We start from the raw sequence: 14,510 nt of genomic DNA on the forward strand, positions 1-14,510 counted from the left end.
CATTCAATGGAGAAGTACGATCTTAGGCTGAGATGTAGGTGGGAGCAGTGGGTTGAGCTGGGATTTGCTGAGTGACACCTGCCCGCCTTTGTGCCCAGGAGCTCCTTGGTTTGGGGTTTAAATCTGTGCCTTGTTATAGGTACACATTGTGACATATCACGGAACTTCGCCTTACTCACCAATTGTTTAAAATGCAGATGTTAGATATATCCTGGGAGCCAGCGATCTATTATAGAACTACTGTACCCTTTTATGTCTAGTGGAGTTGGTAGTTCATGGTTCACTGATCGAGTGAAGCCCTGGTGATATTGAAGGGAGTCCTTGTAAAAGAGGCAAAGCTAGCTGTCCATGGATCAGCCAGGATTGGTGATGGGCTGCTTCTCCCGTTTCCGAGCTGTGGTTAACACTCAGGAGGATTGGGTTTCTCCCCTGTACAGAACTGCCTCATTGAGTAAGAAAGAGGAAGGCTGTTGAAATAATTGCAACTAACTTCTGCACTGTGCCTGACTGTCGCATAGGATATTTTATTCACTTTCCTCTGGCGATCCTTACAAGTCAGTAGCTGGGTAAGGATTATCAGTAGGCCCATTTTATAGCTGAAGAAACTGAGCCAAAGAAAGACTAAGTGGCTCCCCGGGGTCACGCAGCACCTGAGAGCAGGGCTGGGTCACCTCCCCGGGATTCCTGGCTGTTTTTCTCGGTCACCCCACTTGCTGCCTTCCTCAAAGCCACTCACCACGGTCTTTGCTTTGTGGTCTGCAAAGCCCTTACAGACACTTTTGTCTGAATTGGTCTTCTCTACACCACCTATGAAGTACATACATAAAGTGATACCATCTTGTTTTACATATATTATCCAAATGTTTACTTATTTTATTGTCTCCATTTTCATCAGGCAAAATCCAAAGAAGAGAAACGAGAAAAGTGTGGTGAAGATGACGAAACAGTCCCAGAGGAGTACAGATTGAAACCAGCCACGGTACATTGTTAGCCACGGCGCACACAGCAGCGCGTGCCTCTGGCTTTCCATGGCGTTTTGGGTGTCTGTCCCAGGAAGCGGGAGGACATGTCTGTTTTGGTTTCTATACTAACTCTGAAAGCCCTGAACCCTTTCATCTCTGCTCTCTAGAGTTGGACCCCATAAGGGATGGTTTCCTAAGTAGTGACCAAGTGGTAATTAAAATTCCCACAAATTCAAGCCTTTCCACTATTTACAATACTTGACGTAGATCCTTTACCTTAAAGCAGAAGGGACAATCTGGGAATACTTTTTTTCTCTAACTGCTATCTGGATAAAAGCACCATAGATCTCAGTGGTGGATAGAAATGTAGGCTGTTTATCATTGTCCTCATTTAAGGTTTTGTTTTGAGGTCAGAATGGTGGACGAATGCCTGTAATTATAGCTGTAATGTGTCTTTGAAGTAATCACATAAACGTATGATAGAAAATAGTTGTGATTCTCATATATGTTCATAGATGAAAATTTTTTCACCTTTAGAAACACTCTAAATTGTGAAACCTCATATCCAAAAAAACTAAAACAGTATTTTAGGAATAATATCTACCTCTTCACCCTGGGTTGGAAAATTCACACTTAAAAATATATATATTTCACTAATGTAGTAGCACCTTTCTTGCCGAAGATATTTTAAATTCAATTTTCCTATTGAATAGGTAAAATTTTTAAAGCAACTTTTAAAGAAAAGTACATGTGCATTATATTTGATATTTGGTCTCTTGATTTTTGCATCTCAACTCTTTATTCTGATACTTTATAAATAAATCTGAAATAGAAATTCACTCAAATATGAGTAGAAAAAAGCTCTCTTCTCATATCCTGCAATTTTCCAAGACAAACATAATGGGATATGAAAGCAACAGTTTCTATTTAGTTTTCAATGAATTTTCAATTTCATTTGCAGGATAAAGATGGAAAACCACTATTGCCAGAGCCTGAAGAAAAACCAAAGGTTGGGAAATAAGTTTTTTCTGGATACTTACAGAGCAGTAGAGCTGTAAAGTATAAATTCAGATAATTGTGACAGAAGGATAAGGATAGCAACACTTGGCACAGATCTGTGACTCCTTTTCACATATTTATTTTCCTCATGGATTAGCACTAGACTGTTATACATTGCGAGGTGACATCCCCTGCACATTAGGAGCTAAGGTCAAGAGGCCCTTAAATCAGATCAACACTTTACTTGAGTTTGATTCTAATCACAGCAGCAAATACTCTAATGATTCCGCACTGCCATCACTTAGGTTGGTTTGGTATCAACCAGCAACATTTATTAATCACTTGCTATGTGCCTGACATTGTGCTAGATGCCTTTCATATGCCGTCTTTTTGTGTCCTCACTAAAAGAGGAAGGTGCTATTATTATTCCCATTTTACAGGTGAGGAAACAGATTGTGTAAATAGCCTTAAGTCACACAGTTAGAACATAGCAAGGCCAGGAATCCAAATTCAGGCTGCCCAACTCGGGGGCCCCGATTTTGAATTCTGTCATAGGTTACTCTTATTAGGCAAAATCACCACATGCCCTAAGCAGATAATCCACCTCATCTGCAGGAACTAAGGGTAACACGACTTTACTGCCAAAACCCCACATAGTCATAGGAGAGGAGAACATACTCTATTCTTCCTCTGACTTATGCAGACAGGAAGTCAGTAGGAAGGAGAAAAAACAATCACAAAAGAAAAACTACACATATCTTCATTAGAAAGAACAGGCAATTTTATCTGAGCAAAATTACTCTGTAATTGAAGTGTCAAGAACACTTTAAACCATTAACATTTTTGTGGCACTGAGGTGTCTAATATTCCTTACTTGTTGCATAACACTTATCTTACATTGATAAATGAAATGTCCTCTATAAACTAGCTTTTGTTCACATTGATGTTTCTTTCTCTACTTCTCCCTTCCTCTCTCAAAATCAATAAAAATATTTTAAAAAATAAATTAGCGCCGAAACCAGTTTGGCTCAGTGGATAGAGCGTTGGCCTGCGGACTGAAGGGTCCCGGGTTCGGTTCCGGTCAAGGGCATGTACCTGGGTTGTGGGCACATCCCCCGTGGGAGATGTGCAGGAGGCAGCTGATCGATGTTTCTCTCTCATCGATGTTTCTAGCTCTCTATCTCTCTCTCCCTTCCTCTCTGTAAAAAATAAATAAATAAATAAAAAATAAATTAGCTCTTGGTTTTAGATCTCATATGTCCTAATTTGTGTTAATCAGAAAAAAATCTCTATGAAAACTTTTTTTTAATGAAGTAGAAAATACCAACTTCATAATATACAATGTCTCTTGTATTACAGCCCCGGAGTGAATCAGAGCTCATTGATGAGCTTTCGGAAGATTTTGACCAGGCTAAATGTAAAGAAAAACCATCTAAGTCAACTGAAAAAACAGAAGTATGTTTCTAAAAACAAGTCTCTAGCTTTGTTTTTTTAAATGATTTTCTAAAATCTTAAAAATATGATGCCAAAAGTGTTTTAACATGAAGTGGTTAATAAGAAAGCCCATTATGCTGTCTTTTTCTACACGCAGCTTTTGTTTTGCCTTTTTCTGAAGGTGCTTTCTTTCCCCAAGCTGACCTTGACTTTCTTGCAATTTAAGACCTGTAATTATTCCTGCAGGAAAGCTTTCACACCCATGCTTTCCTTTCTATTCCTGCCTCTGTGACTGACCTAGCTAACATTGTCATCACCACTCTCCTCAAGATGGAAATGGCCTCTGTCTTCAGTCTCCTTCCAGTCCGTTCTATATGTCCACCAGAATTCTTTCTTGAGCATGCTTATAGTCACGTTGTTCCCCTGCTCCAGCCTTCAGGAACTACCCATTTCCTACAGAAGAAAAATTTCTGCTAATGTGTTCTGACCCCAGCTTCCTTTTCTACCCAGGTGCATCCCCACATCACTAAACTATGACATTGAATGTGTGTCTCTGTGGCATTGCTCACATGGTTCCTTCCATCTGGAATAACCTTCTCTCAAATCTTAGTCATCCCTTTAAGGCTGTGCTAAAATATGGCCTTTGTCTCCTGCTTTCCCCTCCCCAAACCTGACTGCACTTCCAACTCTAATTCAGCAGGATATAACATGCCAGGGAATCTGTAGTTCTTTCTTTATATATCCCTGTTAAGGCATTTGTTGCAAACACGTTATTAGCTCTTGGTCCTTTTTTTTGTTTGTTTTTTTGTTTGTTTGTTTGTTTGTTTTGTTCTTGGTTCTTTACACCTTACATTTATACATAGTTTTAAATAGTAAGGTCTTTGAAGAAGAAATCGTACCCTATTAATAGTCATCTGCTAAACACCGTGCACATAGGATAGATTTCCATAAATGCCTGGATTATAGTTTATTTGAATTCTTACCTTGTGATAAAATAAAGCTCTCAAACTTTAGCATACATCAGCATCACCTGAGGGTTTGTTAAAACAGATTGCTGTGCCCTACCCCTAGAATTTCTGATTTAGTGGTGTTGGCGTGGGGGCTTGAGAATTTACATTTCTAATAAGTTCTCTGGAAATGCTGAGGCTGCTGGTCCAGGGACCACACTCTGAGAACTCCTGGGATAGTCTTACTGCTTGCATTTGTAGATAGCTGTTTACAATGTGCAGGTTGCTCTTAGATACATAAAAATGATGTATTGATGTAAAATATTGCCTTGTATTACATGATTGATATATGATGAGAAATAATTGATAAAAATAATAAATCAGAAATAATAGTTGCTAAAATTTATTGCATTTACTGTTCCCAGGTACTATGCAAAACACTTCACATGTTTTATCTCCTTGAAGCCCCCTGTTAACACTTATTATATAGGTACTACTATTGTTCTCACTTTTCAGATGTGGAAACTGAGTCTTAACCTACCTAAGGAGAGAGGTAAAACTAATAGTAAGTTGAAATAACGGTAGCCAAAGAGCTTTAACATGCCTTGACTTATTCACTATTCAACAATCTTAGGTGTCCAGGAAAATCATGCTCACAGAGTATTCTATAGCTGAGTGTATTGTTGATTCATCATTGTTCAGTGTTACTAGCCAGATAGCTCGAAAAATGCGTCATCGTACCTGCTTCTTCCCACAGGAACCACAGGCCGCCGCCCCGGCTCCGGTGGGAGAGGATGTGCCTCGCGCCTCCTTGTGCAGTGAGCAGTCGGCACCACCCAAGCCCGCGGCCTTGGTGAGTGGTCCTCTGGGCACTGAGAAGTGTCCCGGGAAAGTGATATTCCTCCCATGCACTGTCTGCTTTGTGCACCAACCTATGATTTTATTCTGACACAACAAGAAATCTTCTCTAGCTCTAGTCGCTACTGTTTGGGGCTTCAGGGTGTGCTAGACAGTCAGGCTATATTTAAATTTTTAATTAGATTCCTGTAAGCTGTGTTTTTTCTTGCACCTTCTGAAATCCTTTCTAGTTCCTCAGTGATGGTGAGTAATCATGCTTTTTCACTTTCCTGCATTTTTCGAGCCTATTTGGAGTTCCACAAAGAGCCCGATCTCCCTTTTCCTGACTCCTGGGGTGACAATCTGCACCAGTATCATCAGGACCCCCACTCCCACCTGAAGGGGGAGAGATTGACTCAGCTCCTCTCCCTTCTTCATTTCTTGCCTCTCTCTCACTTTCTATCTTGGATGAATTCTGATATTTAACTAGTGGAATCTCTGTTTCCTTTTGAATTCACTAGCCCATAGAACCTGACTTAGAAAATAACATCAGTGGTCTATGTTTCAGTACTATGCACTTGGTGGCTCTGTACTCTGAATAGTTAACCTGTCTAGATGCTTTACAATATCTTCTTAAATTTTCACAGGGACACGATATAGACTGATCATCTGTTATAGATGAGGGAAATGAACCTATAAACTGACCTTGAACAAGCAACTTAACCTTTCAGAACCGTAGCTGAAATGAAAATATGGCTCCAGCCCTAAGCTACCTTCAAGTCTAGTGTGGATAGGGGTCAGATCTTAAGCTTACGGCACAACTTGATCACTCGTGTGGAAAAGGGCACAGGGACTGTGGGTGCCTCACCCTCCGGGAGAATTAGGAAAGGTTTGCAGGTGATGGGCAGCGTCACACTGAGGGTGGGAGTAGCGCTGTTTCGTGGGGTGACCAGTGAGCCGAGGACAGGCCAAGCACCGGGTGTGCAGCACTTGGGATACTTGGGATATGTGCATCTAGGTGTTTGAGGTGTAGGGCAAGTGTCCTGGGTGTCCGAAAGTGGCTCTTCCCACCAGGGAAGTCCGTGGTGCCAACTGCGAATCCCCTCAAAGCTCAGGGTCTCCCTCCTGCCATATGCAAGATTTGAGCCCCCCCTCTTTTTTGAGGTTTCAGGGTACTCTCTAGAACAGTGGTTCTCAACCTTCCTAATGCCACGACCCTTTAATACAGTTCCTCATGTTGTGGTGACCCCCAACCATAAAATTATTTTCGTTGCTACTTCATAACTAATTTTGCTACTGTTATGAATCGTAATGTAAATATCTGACATGCAGGATGTATTTTCATTGTTACAAACTGAACATAATTAAAGCATAGTGATTAATCACAAAAGCAATATGTAATTATATGTGTTTCCCAATGGTCTTAGGCGACCCCTGTGAAAGGGTCTTTCAACCCCCAAAGGGGTCGCGACCCACAGGTTGAGAACCGCTGCTCTAGAAGTTCAGCATTGTGGGAGCCAGGCACAGGCCATGGTGGCAAAGACCAGGAGAGAGGAGAGAACCTGAGAACAGGTTGGAGAAGGAGTAGGAACAGAGGCCGTGATGGGAATCAGGACGATAATAGCCAGCATTCCAGGGCAGAACCCTGTGACCTAAGCATGTGTCATCCACTTCTCATGCCAAGTGTGACTGCCAGGGCCTCAGAGGGCTCAGTGACTTCCTCTCCAACCTCACCCTGACTGTAGAGCCCAGCATTGGGCGTTCAGTGGACAGAAAACAAACAGAGCTCTTGTTTTCCCGCTCTCTGACCCCCTTTCCCGGGCCTGTGCCCCAGCAGCTCTGGTTACCACAGTTGCCAGGATTACCGTCACCAAGGTTCGCTGGCATTTCTGGGATTGTGACACCCTTGGGAACCAGAGAGAATAGCTACAGTGTGTGATAAAGGTCAGAGGACTCGAGAAAGGCTTGAGGCTTAGTGAGCAAAAGGTAACAAAAACCAGAGGCAGGAGGTGACCATGTGGTTCTTGTATGTATGTAAAGAACGTTTATTGAGGAAATTCAGAGACCTGAGTTCTGGTTCTGAATCTGACAACATGAAATGCTATAGAAATAGAAGTTTTAGTCCTTAGTCCTATTTCCAGATTCCTTAGTTCTTAAGACTGCCCCTGCTTCTCAAGCTTTTCTGTTGCACTTTTATTTCCCCATGAAATTTATTGGGATGATGTTGGTTAATAAAATGATATAGGTTTCAAGTGTCCAGTTCTATGATTTACCATTTGTATATTGCATTGTATGTTTACCACCCAAAGTCAAATTTTCTTCTACCACCATATATTTGACCCCCTTTACCCTACCTTCCCCACCCCCCTTCCCTCTGGTAACCACCATACTGTTGTCTGTGTCTATGAATTTTTGTTTGTTTTTCTTGTCTGTTCATTTGTTGCTTTCAGTTTTATATCCCACATATGAGTGAAATCATATGGTTCTTGACTTTCTGTCTGACTTATTTCTCTTAGCATAATATCCACCCATGTTGTCACAAGAGGCAGGATTTCATCTTTTTTTAAGGCTGGAAATCACTTATTAAGTCAAAGGACAGAGGCTCAGGAAAGAGTGGTTTCGAAAGGTTCTACAGCAGAGAGTAAGAGAGAGCAGACGTGAAGTGTGAGCAGGTGTCTGGGATCAGATAGCAACTCGAGTTGCTTGGCTAAGATTTGGGATTGCTGCAACTCCTGCAATTTAGATATAATCCCAAACAAATTAGTTACAGCAGGGATTTTTGTTGCTCTTGGAATAAAATCTATGCAGCGTCCAACCACTAGATGGTGATAAATCACTTTCCACTTAGGCTCCTTTTCCTCGGTGGTGGTACTTCCTTAGGCAGTGCAGTTTAGCAGAGAAACAACTTTTTTCACTTGGAATGATGGCCAAGCTATACAAGAGAAAGAGACCTTTACTCTAAAATCCCAATATATACTCAGTATGAGGTCATAGACTGTTCTGATAAGAATAAAGTTTGGGAGACTGTTTAATTCAGGGGGCTTTCATATTTTTGACCAAGACCAATAGTAGGAAATGTATTGATATCACAACCTAGGACCCACACAATAGAAACAGCAGTTTAATAAGTGGTACTTATCCTTGTTATGCAAGATGTGTTCTGTTCTACTGTTTCATTAAAAAACAAAACGTCCTGGCCACGAACTCTAAATTGATTTCACGAGCCATTAACATGTGGCTCATGGCCTGTGGTTTGGAAGAAGCCAGGTATAGTCCTTTCTTTTAGCCCAAACGTAGTTTCTTCTTTGTTTTCCCCTTTATACCATTTATGCTCGATGTTCACCCATGTTCTCACTACATCATGAGTGAGCACATTTCATTTGAACCGGACCGCAGTGTCACTGTGCCCCTTGGGTGAGTCAGCCACAGGCGTTCACCTGGGTCAGCGTGAATCCGTTTGAGCAGGTGAGGCCAGCTTGCTGACGTGGGCTTCTGTGCCTCAGCAGGAGCGCCCCCCCCCCCCCCCCACACACACACTCCGGGACGGCCAGGCCGGTTCACAGCACATCGAGAAGAATGTCCTCTCCTGGGCTTCTCTGGCAACCTTTCCTTCTTGGCCTCGAGAACAGTCTCAGAAAACCACTCCTTTCTTCTGTCCTGGCTATCAGCTTGTCTGTGGTGCACCTATTCCGTTGCCTGCCTTATACCCAAACCAAAACCGCTGGGTTAGAGCTTACAAGTTTCTCAGTGTCAGTATAGCGGTTGCACACACTTCATGCTTAATACATGAAACTTGCTCTGATTTCTAACATAGATTCTAATTCAGTTGATAATCCAAATGATTAAAAGATAACATGCGCTTCTTATCCAGGTCTGAAATAAGGATGTGCCCTTCCGAATTGTTTGATGTAGTCTCTTTAAAGGGAGGCATTAACCCCCTATTTTGTGCATCCGCTCCTGTATTGTAGAAGGGCACGGTGCCGGACGACGCTGTGGAAGCCTTGGCTGGCAGCCTGGGGGAACGGGAGGCGGACCCAGAAGATGGAAAGCCGGCGGAGGATAAAGTCAAGGTAATGGCAGCTCAAATGCTTCTAGAAATAACTACCATTGATCACCCTCAGTCCCCAATTAAGTGCGTCATTTTTTAGAATGTTTCCCACAACACGTGACCAGCTGGCTTTCCCTGTTGCTGCACTTGCCCTGCTTAAGAAGCTCGGCCTGAGCGAGCATCAGGCGTGAGCACGGCGGTGGATGGGCAGCATGCCCATGTCAGAGTCCGGGGTCTCCCCTGGCCCACCTGCACGCCTGTTGCCCAGGGCTTGGGAGAGAAGGGGCAGTTGCCTGCTTCTAGGGACTTCCTTGGAGCCCAGCAGGCTCCGTGGTGGGGTCTGAGCCTGCTAAACTGGGACGCTGTTAAAGATTAAGGTGCCGTCGGAACTCTGCTCATAAGGTCATATGTACGTTCTAACCTAACGATGTACTAGTATTTACCTCAACTTTAGTCATTCAGGCAGCTGCTCTATGGAGAAAAGATGTATTGACAATGGAAATGGTGTAATTTCTATTTAGGAGAAAACCAAAGAGGAGGATCGTGAAAAGCTTGGTGAAAAAGAAGAAACAATTCCTCCTGACTATAGACTAGAAGAGGCCAAGGTAAATAGGCTGGGGTGTATTTTCTACTTTATTTTAATTCATACTGAATTCCACATACATAAAAAGGGCCATGGAAGCAGACCTGGAATATAAAGATCTGTTTCTTAATACTTCAAATACCAAATAGTATTGATATCCTGTTAGTGCACCAGATGTGAAGCTAAAATATTCCTAACTGGCATTTTTAGTCCTCCCTGAAGTGAAAATAATCCAAGGTCTAAGCTACCTAATTTTTTCCATCTAATCCATGGTTTGTTACAATAGCAGAAGAAAACTTAGAAAGCTTTATATAGATAGGAAAATGGAAAGGGACAGTTGTTTCCTATGAGGGAAAATTTGCAACTTTTAGATATAAAGAAAAAAATAAGAGCGCCGTTTTCTTTATTTTGGATGTACAGATTGTTCAGAACAAGTGACAGGGGAGACCCCAGTATGAATCTTGTAGTTTAAGTTCGGCCACTTGAACAGGAGCAGATGCGTGGGCAGTAGAACAGACGCCAGTCATCTCCATTGTGTGCCGTTACCTAAGAGGATAGCCAACTAAACATGAACAGTTCTGGAAAATCCACCTGCTACTCCCCTTGCTCGTCCCATGTGCACTGCTCCTTCTGTCTGGCAAAGATGGGAGCTCTATTGCGCTCTCCCAGGTTAAGCGTTTATTATTCTGCTTGCTTCTGCATTTTTTTTAAAATCCTCACTCAAGGGTATTTTTCCATTGATATTTAGAGAGAGGAAAAGACAGAGAGAAATATCAAAGTGAGAGAAACACATCGATTGGCTGCCTCCTGCACAAGCCCCAACCTGAGCCCGGGCCAGGGAGAAGCCTGCAACCGGAATCAAACCAGGACCCTTGGGTCCACAGGCCAATGCTGTCCGCTGAGGAAAACCCGCTAGGGCTGCTTCTGATTTCACAGTTCAGTTGAGACCATGGCATTTCTATTGGTAATATGGGCTCGTGTGTTTGCTGTTGCAAGGTTTTTAGAGAGCTTCTTACTGGCCACCCCTCCCCAAATGTGTAGAGGCAGGTCACTCTCTTCCTCATGGGATGTTGGTTGCTTTCTCGCTCCCTTTGCTGAATTTTAGTAGCAGTGGATTGGCTTTCCCTGACCACTTTGTTTGGTGGAAGTTTCATGTTGCCTCTAAAGTTCACCAGCTTTTTCTAAGCAACTGCTGCAAGCCCCCCGACCCCCAGGCTCACCCCGGGCTCCCACAGCGTCCTGCAGGTGCCCTGTCACAGCGCCATGTGCCGCGCTACACGAACTGTTCACGTGTTTTCTCCGGCACTTGTTTGTGGGCTTCCGAGGTCACAGGCTGCCCCATCTGCTTTGTAGCCCTTGTGCCCAGGGAGTACCTGGTATATGTGAGCTGTTTAGTGCCATGAACTAATTATGGCATATTCTCTGGTGAGAGACTGTTTCCTGAAATGATGATCTAATTGATAATGCACAGCAACATCAGGTATAACCCGATAATGTTTACAAGGGTCCATCCTCAGGATGAATGCGAAATGACTCGGTGCCATGTTTTTCTCCCCCTGGATAGGACAAAGACGGAAAACCACTCCTGCCGAAAGAGTCCAAGGAATCGCTCCCAGTAAGCAAGCCAGTTTTCTCTGAGCATGTCTTTCTCACGTGGCCCTGACTGTAATTCAGGAAGGGCATAGCTCTTCTTAATGAGTTGACCAGCTTATGAATACTAACGTCGTTTTGAAGATGAGACTAATGAGGTGTCTGATACATTTCCTGGTTCTTGCAGCCCTTGAGTGAAGACTTCCTTCTTGATGCCTTGTCTAAGGACTTCGGTGGACCCCCAGACGCTTCACCACTTGTAAGTCTGAAACTCCTGGTTTTATTTCCTCACTTTCAGAGTGGCAGAAATCAATGGAAACCTGTGACTTGGAATTTGACTTGGAAGCTGAGGAAACAGTCACAGAATTAATGGCCCTCAACCCACAGTAGCCACTAAAAATGTGTTGCATCATGAAATAGTAAATATTGTTCCAGCACAGTTAATATTTTCAACAGTGTCACTAATTAAACCAGTGATGAGCGTGTACTCTATCAAGTACACCTATGAAAAGAGAATTTCAAATTGAGTTTATCTAAAATTACTTCTTAGACAACTTTACCAGTTGATATTCTACAATTTGGTCATTTTCCAAATTACCTCTAAGGAAACTTAGCTTCCTGTGGAATATATAGGCCTTCAAAGGGAATTCTGTTACTAGAAAGTTTGGAAAATGTTGGGTAACCATAAGCAGGTTTCTCCACTGTAAGATTTTCAGGACTTTTTGTATGCGAACATATTGTAAGTCTTTTGGAGTTTCCAAACGTATGTAACTGCAGAACCTTTTCTGTGGAGTCTGGGTTATTTAATCCTATGTGGACAATGGCATGGAAAACATGTATCAGTTGAGAAATAGAATAAGTGACAAGTAGAAAAAAATGATTACTTGGAGTTGTCAGAAGTTTTTGCTCTCACCTTTGTACATAACATTATGTATGCTATGTATATTAGTAACAGATTAGAAAATATAATTATCTAACAAGATGTAGACATATATGCAGAAAACTGCAATAGAAGACATAAATAAAAAAAAACAGGAATATGAAGAAATTAAAACCCATTCATCTAAGGCAGTTTGATAAATGTCTTAAAAGGATGATAACAATTATTTCCAGTCATTTTTAAGTTAATATTTTTTAAAAGTAGTAATGTTACTTTAATATAACTCAAAGTTATTTTGAAATATATTTGAAAGGGAATGCATAAAAATGTGAAAAAAAAATACTGAAAAGCATTTTTCGCTCTTTTTAGGGAAGATTAACCTAACTAAACACTAGGCTTTATAATACAATAATGGTTAAAAAAATACAGTTCTGATTCAGAAAGCAAAGTCACAGAGCAATGGAAAAAGAAATCAAGAAATGAACATAAATGACAGATTTAGTATATTTTTAAAATGAGAGAAGAAATCACTTCATAAAGATTCTGGAATAATAATAAAACTGAAACTTCATACTATAGAACGGGTAACAGTAGTACATCATACCTAATATATTATCAGAATTTGAAATATATGATAAATACCTCATTTTGGTGAGCAAGGCTTGCTTATTCATTGCTTTTCACAGTATAACTTCCTAGTAACTTCTGAGAGGGCAGTTTGGCAGAATTTAGCTAACACCAAGAAAAAAAAAAACAAAAAAAAAAACCACTGCTAGAACTTTGATTCAGGGCAACTAATTACACAGAAGAAAGCTGGAAAACTGCAAAAATATAACAAGAAATGTGTAAACAAACCATGAAGTTCTAAGTCATTAGATTACTGAGCACCATTTAGAATCATAAATAGGAATAGAAGTTGTGCAAAATAATACCATGGAGTAAGAAATAGAATAAAAATCGCTCTTAAGATTCTATGTTACTAGGCTTTCCCTTTGGATCAAGAGAATTAACAATCATAAAGCTATATTAAGAGTTGTATTTAAGTGATGGCATTGTGAACATAGTTTTGTATATAACATATTAACGATCAAAGTCTGTCTTTCTTTTAACAGAAGCCATTTGACAATACTAAACTCACAGCTGCCATCTCCGAACTGGTTTCCCAAACCCCAGCTGCAACCACGCACTCTGCAGGCCCACCCCCTAGCACTCTGGTAAGCAACATATTTTATAAATACTTTTTCCATGGTAGCAACAACAAGAGGAAAGAAAGTAGGACTCCTGCTTAGAGTAAGTGGAAATAGACAAAAATTGTTAGAAAGATTGGGCACCTTCAGAAGAGAGACGACTAGCGACTTAGGGAGATGACAATATTAAATGATCAAAGGAAACAATATATGTGAAAATATTTTATACATAGTTGAGGAGCTTAAATTGTTGCTTTATTAGAATTGAAAGTGCAGTGTGTACATATTTATTTGATTTGAAATTTTTTTTCAGCTTTTCTGATCATTGATTTTTCTCCTTTTTTTCTTAACACACACCGTAAATACTATCCATTATTTAACTTCAAGTTTATTTTATGGAATTGTTCAGTATTTGAGCTTCTCCCCCCAAAAAACAAACGTATCATGGACTGGCATTGTTTTCCTTCCATCCACACCAGTTAAAAATGTGTCATTTTCATGCTAGCAATAGAAAAACCTCAGCATCAATACTGTTTTAATTATTTACATGTTCCGAGGCAAGACTGAGGGATCAAAGTTCTTCCAGACTTCCTTGATTAATTTTCTGTGCAGTACCAAATGTGAAATTATCGAGGAGACCACGGCACATCAAAAGATAGAGATTGCCCTAAACCAGACCCCCATCTCCCCTGGTTGAGAAGCGCCGGGTTTGCTAGATGGAGATGAAGTAGCTTTAGTGAAGTCAGCTATGCTTCCTCTCCTTTTGATGTAGCATCAAAGCTCACTTAGTGCTGTAGTCAGAGATTCTGAATGAGTTTTCAGCCTGTTGGGTCAGCCTCAGGAGCATCTGAAAATATCCAGAGGCACAAATGACAAAGCCCAGACCCTGCGGCGGGCAGCTCCACCAGCAGCAGCTATAATCCTGGGCTCTCACGGTGCACGTAAAGCTAGTAAAATGCTGTGTGTGTGTGACACCCACAGGATGAAAGCCCCTGTGCTGCAGAAAGGAGGAATCATTAATAACCCAGGCTGCCTTAACACTT

General features: G+C 41.4%; 1 protein-coding gene across 7 annotated transcripts in view; it reads left to right on the forward strand.

Annotated features, from left to right (window-relative positions):
* Positions 1-14,510, forward strand: part of CAST (calpastatin) — a 110,601-nt gene that overhangs the window by 77,817 nt on the left and 18,274 nt on the right. For all 7 annotated transcript variants that reach the window (XM_070412365.1, XM_070412368.1, XM_070412366.1 and 4 more), the window contains 9 exons: positions 896-979; positions 1,924-1,971; positions 3,321-3,416; positions 5,100-5,195; positions 9,148-9,249; positions 9,749-9,832; positions 11,375-11,425; positions 11,588-11,659; positions 13,393-13,494. In XM_070412365.1, coding sequence (XP_070268466.1) covers positions 896-979; positions 1,924-1,971; positions 3,321-3,416; positions 5,100-5,195; positions 9,148-9,249; positions 9,749-9,832; positions 11,375-11,425; positions 11,588-11,659; positions 13,393-13,494 — 735 coding nt within the window. The remainder of the gene's footprint in view (positions 1-895; positions 980-1,923; positions 1,972-3,320; positions 3,417-5,099; positions 5,196-9,147; positions 9,250-9,748; positions 9,833-11,374; positions 11,426-11,587; positions 11,660-13,392; positions 13,495-14,510) is intronic.

Source organism: Myotis yumanensis, unplaced genomic scaffold, assembly GCF_028538775.1.
Source record: "Myotis yumanensis isolate MYYU_CA2020_CCGP unplaced genomic scaffold, mMyoYum1.0.hap1 SCAF_4, whole genome shotgun sequence".
In the NCBI taxonomy this organism is placed as follows: Eukaryota; Metazoa; Chordata; class Mammalia; order Chiroptera; family Vespertilionidae; genus Myotis; species Myotis yumanensis.